General features: G+C 38.5%; 1 protein-coding gene across 1 annotated transcript; it reads right to left on the bottom strand.

Annotated features, from left to right (window-relative positions):
* Positions 1-2,092: 2,092 nt before the first annotated feature.
* LOC139719798 (uncharacterized) lies at positions 2,093-9,668 on the bottom strand. The gene is made up of 7 exons (XM_071631184.1): positions 9,642-9,668; positions 9,214-9,302; positions 7,313-7,457; positions 6,577-6,658; positions 4,710-5,409; positions 3,817-3,980; positions 2,093-2,337 (listed from the first exon to the last, which is right to left on the bottom strand). Exons 1-7 carry the CDS (start codon positions 9,666-9,668, stop codon positions 2,093-2,095), a joined length of 1,452 nt encoding a protein of 483 aa, XP_071487285.1.
* Positions 9,669-9,955: the final 287 nt, after the last annotated feature.

Below are 9,955 nucleotides of genomic sequence, written 5' to 3'. Positions count from 1 at the left end.
TTCCTTGTTAGGCCCACTTCTTTTTATTTTATATATTAATGATATCCAGAACTCCTCTAAGATTCTCTCCTTCGTTTGCTTTGCAGATGATACAAATTTGTTCTTCTCTCATCAAAATCCTGATGCGCTTATAAACATAATAAATAAAGAACTTGTTTCTGTCCAATCTTGGATTTTTGCGAACAAATTATCCTTAAACATTGATAAAACTCAGTATATGTTATTCAGTAATTCGCTACCTGTGTTACCTCTCTCTGTCAAGATAAACAACATTGATCTGTCACAGGTCAACAATACAAAATTTTTGGGTCTTCATATCGATAGTGATTTATCTTGGAGAACCCATGTTAATTATGTAAGCAGAATTATTGCTAGAAATACCGGGGTTCTTAACAAACTTAGCTATTATTTTCCAAGTAATATTCTACAGAGCATATATTTAACTTTGATATCTCCCTATCTCAACTATGGGATTCTGGCGTGGGGAAATGCTTCTAAAAACCTTATCGATTCGTTATTTCTTGTACAAAAACGAGCTGTTAGAATTGTTAACCACACTGGATATTTATCCCACACGAACGAACTTTTTGTAAGTAATAAAATTTTGAAAATTCCCGAGTTATTTTATTACAACGTCGGCCTGTTTATGTTTCAATTTTCAACTGGCCAATTACCAGACGTATTTTCCCAAATGTTTACAAGAAATTATACAGTTCATGATTATCCAACTCGTCAACGTTACGCATATCACCTTCCACGTACCCGAACAATTTTCGCGAAAAAAACCATTATGTTCGCTGGGCCCAAATATTGGAACGAACTCCCTATGGAACTTGTAAGTTGTACCACTGTAACCTCATTCAAACGAAAACTGAAGCAATATCTTCTTAGCAGCTACATTGTACGGCATGCATAGTGTATAGTTCTTGTTGCTCTTTACTGTTACCCCTTGTCTATCCCACCTTAGTCCGGCGGGATCCTAACCATGAACACTATTTTTGAACAGTCTGCCTATTGCGCTGTTCATGCACCTATTGTTCCACTCGGTTATCGAAACTCTCGCGCGTGACAGCTGTCGGTTACTATGGTCACACGGAATGCTTGGTTTTAGGACCCATGCTGGAATGTTACTCCTGAGCTTTCGGTATTGTTTACATTCACGACAAATCTCATTATCCCACCTTCTACTTATGTATTTATGACATACAGTTACGCCATTTTCTATACTCTGCAACACACCCCTTGAATCTCTGCAGTTGTTGTTCACTGCTGCAACATGTGACCTTTCAGCTTTCTGTTTTTCTGTATTTTTATTTAGTGATATATATTTAATTGGATTTTTTGTTTTGTTTGTTTTAATCGGTTTCCCCAGATATAGTTGGTCTTAAAAAACATCCGTACTTTAAACTTCCCCTAATCTGATTACTCACGGGACCTGCGGCTGTACAAGCTAATGCTTTTACGCAGGCCCCATCATATTTTTTTTTCGCATTATGACCACAGTGTAATTCGCATGCATACAGACCTCGTGTTTATACCAAATCAAACTTCTGTACATTCTGATGAAGTCTCATCTGAATTATGTTTTGTATAATTTTCGTATTTATATACTTTATTGTGATATATGTGAGAAATATGAAAATAAATTGAAATGAAATGAAATGAAATACTCGAGCAGGATTTGAACTTACGACCTCCTGATCACCGGACAGGCATCTTATCCAGGTCGTAGGTTCGAATCCTGCTCTTGAGTATGTACACTTGTGATTTCTTTAGTCACGGCTACTACTAAAACACTGATCAATTCAGTGCTTAGTTACGACAATGTAGGGCAATTTGTCAATTAGTTGCAATAAAAACAACTCGACGGAAGAATTTCATTAACTTTTAATTCATACGTATCATGAAACCATATTTCATACTTGGTACATCTTGGGGCCATGATAACAAAATGCAGCCCTTTCTCTCTGTCTTTCCCTCATTTTGAAAAGACACAAAAAGTGAAGTCACTCTTATAGATATTCCAATTTTCACATTTCTAAATATTTATTCAAGTATCATGTAATTTCTCAGTTGGTTCTCTGCATGAAATTTAGTCATCAAATGTTATCTTCTTCCCCTGGAAGGGAAGAATCTTAGACTCCTGTTCCTTTTTCCTCCTCTTAGCCTCCCAAGAAGGGTGGAGGGACTCCGCCTTCTGCCCGGGTGCCTTGCTTGCCCCCTTGCCTCCAGCTTGTCCCCGTCCTCCTCCTCCTCCATCCCTCTCCCTGCCTCTCTTGGCCTTGGGGTGGTCCAGGGGCCTCTGCGATGGCGGCAGCCTCTTCTCTCCTGTGGGCTCTGATGAAGGAAAGGGACATGTCACACATATTGGATTAGTTGGTCGCATAAATTTTGTGCAGTCATGTGATTGGATGCATTTCCTTATATTCCGGCAGCAGTGCCAAGAGGCTGTTATATGCAGAGACAATCAGAATAATAATATCCAGTTACGTTCAATTGTTAGTTGAACAATAGATACAATGTAAGACATACAATTATACAATCAACAGCAATTACCTCATGACACATCTATAGCCTTCAATTTCTGTGAACTATCAATTTTAGCATTAAAATTCTTAATCCTAGATAACAACAAAAGTAATAGGTTGTATAAAAAAATGGCCATGAATTACAAACTTTGTATGCACTAGAACTACATTCAGGTTTGATCTGTTGTCTAAACAATGCCACGGATGTGCTGTGAAAAGGAGAGGAAGTAGAGGATGCAAGCAATTTCAAAAGGAGGAACACTATCATGTCTTTGACATTATGGAAGGACAAGGTCAAAGGGCTGGGCTTTAAGAGGAAGGAAAAGGTTCAGCTATGCTGGTAGGGATTTCTAATGGACAATAGGAGCTGAGGGGAAAACTGATGTGTGGGAACAAAAGGACAAAGGAGGAGGTGGGGTGTATGGGCATTGGTGGTGATGAATGGTCACCTTGGAGTTGTATGGAGGGGGAGAAGAATGGTCAGCAGGAAGGAACTGGATGAAGTCAAATGGGGAAATGGAGATGAATAAAGAATGGTTAACTGTTACAAAATGCTCTCCATTGTCTTCCTATTACCACTCTACAATCCCCCCCCCCCTTCATTCACATGGACCCTTCTAATCCCCTAACATTTCCAACATGTCTAAAGTAGTACCTTCATAGCCCTTAATCCACAAACTTCCTCAGTAATTCTTCCATTTATCAATACACTCTGCCCAGCTCAAAAGTCTTGGCACATCCTTTCATACATTCTATCAAATTTACAGGTAAGGGAAACTCCTCTTTAGTGTCATTCTTATCAGCTTGTCTTCAATGTCCAAATGCTCAATACCCCCAACATCTTACTCTCAGAATGTGCTACATCTTTCTTTCTCATCCTCCCTGACTCTGTTTACTTTTTTTCTTGTAATACATCCATTGCATTAAGGCTCTAAAATACAGTCTTGCATATTCACTGTTTTCACTCCCTTGATAGTGGGGATGTGTAGGGCGGCTCTACAGGTGGCTAAGTTTCTACAATAACTGGATTTAATCCTCAAATCTATCCATATTGATTCAACTTGTTACAGAAATTAGAGTCACACGGTTCTGCAAATCTTTATCTTTTTTTTTAGAACGGTTCCCAACGGTTTTATCTCATTACAAAACACTGGAAAAGTATTTGAAATTTATGATTGAATTTACGACAACTGATACACTACACACCATCAGGAAAAAGTGAGTGAAGTAGCTAGGAGTACAGTGTAAATGCATGTTTGTAAAGGGCAAACACATTCTGTAGTCTTACCAATCTTTGGTTTCTCTGGCATAGCATTGATGCCTGTAATGACTTTCTTCACTGCTTTGTCTCTGGTGGCAAGACTTGGCATATCTACCAGGGCTACATGTCTGCTCTGTGGCTGATGAGCAGATGGCCTTCTCAGCACTTGCAGCTGCTTCTTGATGTTAATTCTATAAAAAAAAGAAGAACAAAAACAAATGAAAGAAAAGGAACTCCATTGAGAGAAAGCAATATGTGACCGCATGAGAAAACCACTTCATTCAGCCTATTTCATTTAACTAAACTACCTGGTACATAAAATTGGCAAAATGCATGGTAGAAGTGAAACGTTTATTTAAGTGTTTGTGAGCTTAAGCAGAGTAATGCAAAGCACAAGAAACCAAATAGTTTGTGCATCTGTGTGCGTATGCGTAATATGTTTGTGTTTGAGAGTGAGTCTTTCGACTCATGGTTCTTGCAAGTTCATTTTCCTTGTTTATTCATACTTTGATAAGACAAGATCATAAAATCAGAAATGAAAATGCAACAAAGAGAATAAACTAAATAGGGACTCAATAAGGTGTGACAAACACAACACAGAAGAAGCATACCTGCACTACCATCACCATCCATAAACTTACTGATAATGATAAATAATGTTTTGCCACATCATATTGCCATAAATCCTCTCACAGTTATATCACACAAATTACACGCTGTCCTTGAAAAATTATAATGAACTACCACAGCAACCTTCATATCAGCACTTGGCTTCATGGTTTGTAAGATCATGTTTTGTGAGATTATGTTTTGGATGTTGCCTTTAATGAAAGAAACTGTTTCAGCACAGTTTATATGCAACTGAGCTCTGGTCTAACAAGGAATGGTAATATGTGATGCACTGTTGCAGAGGTACTGACCTATGCCTCTCTTTTTGTCCAGGGCGGTTCCTTCCGCTCCTGTTCACACTCGCAGCAGCGTCCAGGGGGCTCTTGCCTGACAGCTTGCCCACAAACAGGGAATCCAGCCCTTTCGATCTCTTCCTCTCATTAGCAGCACTCTTGTCGGCATGCCGGGATTGCTGTTTGTGGACGTGGTCGGACAGCTCCCTCAACTCTGCACCGAAGTCTGCCTCCATGTTATCATGATCATCATCATCGAGGTCGTCATCCACATCATCCACGCCGTAATCATCCTCGGCATCACTTGCATTTGAGTCACTCTCGCTACTGCCATCATTGTCCGATATCTCCCCAGACACATTTGCATCCTCTCCGTCTGAGCCAGTGACAAAGAAGTCGGACTCTTCTTTCCGTTTGTGTCTGGCTCTCGTATGTTTTTCAAGCTGCTTTTTCTGTCCCGACAGTGACACCGCATTTGTTGATTTTAATTTCTGTGATTTTCCTCTGCGAGTCTCTTCAGCTGAATTACGGATCCCTTTCACAGAATTCTTTCCAGATTCGATCAGGGAGTCTTCATCATTCTCACGTTCATCATCATCACTTTCACTTTCTTCGGATACATCTGATGCTTCACTAGTTTTCTGCTCAGGATTTTGAATTCTCTCCATGCTCTTTTCCTTCTTCTTCCCGACTGCGAGTAAATCATCCGTTACAAGATCTGAAGAGGGAGATCAAAGCACAAAAACTGAATGAGTATCGTATAGATACACTTGAAAATGCCGGTTTAAGTTTTGTGTGGAGAAAGAAGCCATGGCAGACAAAATTAATATTTAAGAGATGTCTGTATGACACTTGTACTGAAATCAAATTGATGTAATAAACACAAACTCTTCGACAAAGAATAGGTAAGTTAGTATACATAGCAACACATGTATGCAAGCCAAATTTCCAGGAATATTAGCAAGCTATTTCAACAACAAAAGTGCCATGCCACAGTATTTTGTAGAGATATGACATGCAAAACTTGTAATAACTTGTGGCCCAAAACTGAAATGCAATGTACATATATTGTGTCCAATTTTCAAAATTGCAAACTTTCTGCTTGAGAAGAGAGATTATTCTCATTTCTCATTCCATTGCTGTGGTTCTTGATTGCAAGTTCAACCCCTTGAAAAAATTGTCATACACTTCCAGATTTGTTAAATGTTATGCTCATGATAAACAATGGCGTATATAAAATAGCAATATCTGCCTAACCACTCTGGTTTTCATTCTGGAAAACCAATAGTTTGCTTGAGGTTCTCACAAGCCCAATGACACTTTCCAGCCAAATTTGGCAGCTGATGAATGCTTAACCTGTTGAAGATGAGTCCTGAGTATAATCGCGCAAATGTCTTTGGGAAATGCTTGTTGTAGCAAAATCAGCACGTCCTCAACGGGTTAATGGCTCCTAAGAGCCCAATGATTCAGAGCACACACCCGTGCACACAAACAAATTGATAGTGCCAGAGTTAAGAATGACAGCACTTAAATCAGTTTGGCAGAATGCCCTTTCTATTTTGAAAAAAAAAAATCATGACAACTGCTACTGGATCCAGTAACAATAAACATACCAGACTCAAACCAAGTCTGTTGCTCCATTCCACTTGAATGAATGCATGACTTGAACATAAACAGAATAGAATGGTATACTGTCTTGTAAATTATATTCAGGGGAAGAGCTACACAGTAGGAACCAATCAATGATTAATGTGGCAATGGCTGTATTCGTTTCATTTAGTCTTAAGAAACAATATTTGGCATATCATTATCATCAGTGTTGCTGTCATTTACGTATATACAATATTAAAGAGAATGAGGATTCATTTTCCTCCCTCAAACTTACCCTTGAAAGTGGCCAACTGCTGAACAATAAGCTTATGATGGATTAGACGAGCTAGTCCCCGTTCGTCAGCTGTTGAGTTTGGCTAACAGACAGAAAAAGTTTAGAGAGAGTGTCAACCTAACTGCTAGTGTTTTATACTTGAGTAAAGCACCACCAACAATTTTGAAAGCTTAGCACGAGCTATCAATGTTAAAATGTAGATGATTACATTTTCATGAAAGAGCCATTTAAACAAACTTGCTTTTGGGAAAAAAATTGTACCAAATTGGACGCTAGAAAAAGGGTCTAAGAGAAAACAAAATTTTGCTATGGCTTTGTGGGATGCATTCGTGATCACGCAAACACAAAACATGGCAAAAAAAAAAAATCAAAATGGTTTCTTGTATGATCCACATGTTGGGCAGCACATCTTGCAAATGTTAGGGCAACAAACAAGAAGATACAAGAAATTTCAGGAAGTCATGCTGTGCTGATGATTTTCATCACCCTACCACATACACATTAGTTTATCACTGTGAATATTTGAAAAGTGTTCCACTTTCTCAAAGCTAAAAAGACAAATGCACAAACAAACAAGCATGGTGATGATAGCATATTAATACTGTGTCACCTAGGAATCTCAGTGAATGGGAAACAAAACTGATCTGCTTGCCTGCAATGAACCCTAACTACAAATACAATGTTTTTGGTTGAAACAATACAAACATACAAAAAATGCAACAAAATAAATGAGCACCTTGTTGAGAACCTCCTCAAGTGATTCCTTGGCAATGATGGCAGATATCGTGACCTCATCTGGTGGCAGATCCTTGATCACCTCAATCTCTTTGACAAGGCGGCCAGCCCTCCGTTCATTCTGTGCAATCTGCTTCTCTGACCCTCTGAGAGAAAGACATATAAATCTGGTAAGCTTTCATAAGACCACACTGAGTGCCTAATAATGCTCTAGTCATTACTAAACAAATTTGATACCGTATGAACTACACTGTACAGATCAAATGTGACTGTGCATCACAAAACCAGCAAGAAGTCGCACACACTGATTTTGTGTTCGGACTGAAAATAGGTGAAATTGGTTGACCCAGCCAATCTTCAGTTTTTCATATTTTCTGAAAGAGCAAGTCTTCTTCTACATTATAATACTAAAGTTTGGGATCATAAAATGAAAAGGAAATTGTGTTTTTAGCAGTTTTTCTGGAACACTTTTTCGTAGAATGGTGTGATTAGGAGTTTCTCATAGAGTCCTCATACTCTTCACTTTCAATTCCAATAACTTTAGAAAGGATGATGCTACTGCTTTTAAAGTTGGCATTGATCATCTACAGAATGTGTTTATAAAGCATGCACAATTTCAGCTTAATCTGATAAACCCTTCATTGTTGTTGCTCCATTAGTTAACATCCTGTTATTTATTCCATTCACTGCACAGCTAGTGCAGCTTGGTAAAGATTAAGCGCTTGAATAGACGCTGTACTTCAGAGCCCCTTTTCTGAGTTCACATTTTCCAGAGTGTGTGCTTTCTTTCCAATATTGAGATAGGTTAGGAGAGTCCATTTAAATTGAGTTTTACATCATTTTAAAATTTAAAGTCTCCTCTTTCAGAATCTGCTCTTAACTATGAATCCATGTCTGGCAACTTTTTGTTGGTTTTGTGATGCAGGGTCACAAATGAGCATGCAGGCACAAAGCAATCATTGTGGTAATTGAACATGGAATACGCAGCATTATTTCATTCCACTACAGAGGACAAATGATAAATTATCACATTCTGTTGTATGACTTATGACTAAAGATTATGAAGAAAACAAAGAAAAGAAATGAAATAAAAGATATTGTAAAAAGGGCAGAAGAGTAAAGACACCAGACTACCAACATGAGCAATACTTGTCCAGTGCTCAAAGTATGCAGTCACTTACAGAAATTATGTTTTTGTCAATTTTCTAGGTATGTGGTTACCAACCATACAATGCCAATGTAGAAATGAAGTAAAACAACCGCCAATAATTCAACCATAATGCCCTCCAAAATTTGACCGCTAGCTACATGTACTCGCTACCGGTACTTGCTTGTTGAAGCAATCCCCCCCCCCCAAAAAAAAAAAAAATGTAGAAACCTACACGTATATGCCTTTGCGTGCGGTCGAATTTGGGTACGGGGGTTGAACATTGTTTTGTTTTTTTTTCCTTTTACCGGAGTACTGTATACGCCATATTTCACTGGTCTAAATTTTTGCAAATCAGGACTTTCCGACGATTTCGCAAGAGGTTAAATTCGCAATCATGGAGTCCTTTATTAACGGAGAAATGTATATGCGTATGTCACATTCTTATCGGGATCAGAGTCAAAATGTTTGCGTGTCTTTAATTTTATGAAACGCACCTGACTCGCGAAATTTGCGAAAATAAAAACCTTGCAAAATAAATTATTGGGCGTAGCCTATGTATTGAAAACTGAAAATACATCGATTATTCATTTTATAGAAACCAATAATATGTTCAATTGATTTCATGTTGGATTATTGTAATGTTTAATACACAGACACAAATTATTCATACATATTTGGCTAAATAGATCTACTACTTCAAACAATATGGGAGATTAGACTACCGGTACTTAGTTATTCAGAAATTTACTTACTTTTTCTTGTTGATGACTGCTATTTGGCGAGTCAAGCGACGCACCAGCTGGACTTTGGCTCTTTTAACAGTTTTCCTCATTAGCACAATCTGGATAAAAATGACAATGCAATATGTGCATATGTTGTACAGTTTCAGTGGAATTATATGAATATAAAGTTCAGCAATCACGTGTGGCATTATGTTTTTTCCTCCGGTCATGAGTAAACCAAGGCAATTTACTGTATGATTCGTAGATAAATGAAACGCATAGAAACAGTAGCACAATACTCAGAAATGAGTTAATGGGACCATTACACTAGCGGTTCTACCAGCACGGTAGTAGATCCTAAGAAATCTATTATCTCAACCTTCTGCGGGAGAATTCGAGGAGAAAGGTGATAATTTGGGCAAATACGCGTTTGTAGATTTATTTTCCGGTGCCCTTACCTGCGTGTTAAACTGTACTTTGTCCATGCTTCCCACTTGAATACCGCGACACTTTTACGCACGTTTTATTCCTGATCCAATAAAACACAGTTCACAGAACACGTACAAGTTTATACTGTATGTACGTACACACACGCATAATCCCTTGTACTGTGTATGGAGCCGGGAAATGTGCAAACGCCGGGAAATGTGCAAACACCGGGAAATGTGCAAACGTCTCGCCGGGATTTATGCAAACGCCGGGAATGTGCAAACGTCTTGCCGGGAAATGTGCAAACGCCGAGAAATGTGCAAATGTCTCGCCGGGAAATGTG

The sequence above is a fragment of the Diadema antillarum genome, unplaced genomic scaffold (genome assembly GCF_040938485.1).
Source record: "Diadema antillarum isolate AM-2024a unplaced genomic scaffold, OU_Dant_1.0 scf00000115, whole genome shotgun sequence".
Taxonomy (NCBI): domain Eukaryota; kingdom Metazoa; phylum Echinodermata; class Echinoidea; order Diadematoida; family Diadematidae; genus Diadema; species Diadema antillarum.
This window is presented reverse-complemented; position numbering and strand designations above follow the sequence as displayed.

Excerpts from the sequence above, each read along its gene's own strand:
- LOC139719798 (XM_071631184.1), bottom strand. The coding sequence starts at position 9,668 with ATGGACAAAGTACAGTTTAACACGCAG. Across the intron at positions 6,659-7,312 it reads TTGAGGAGGTTCTCAACAAG|CCAAACTCAACAGCTGACGA; the intron begins GTGCTCATTTAT and ends TCTGTCTGTTAG. Across the intron at positions 3,981-4,709 it reads GGACAAAAAGAGAGGCATAG|AATTAACATCAAGAAGCAGC; the intron begins GTCAGTACCTCT and ends TTTTTTTTATAG.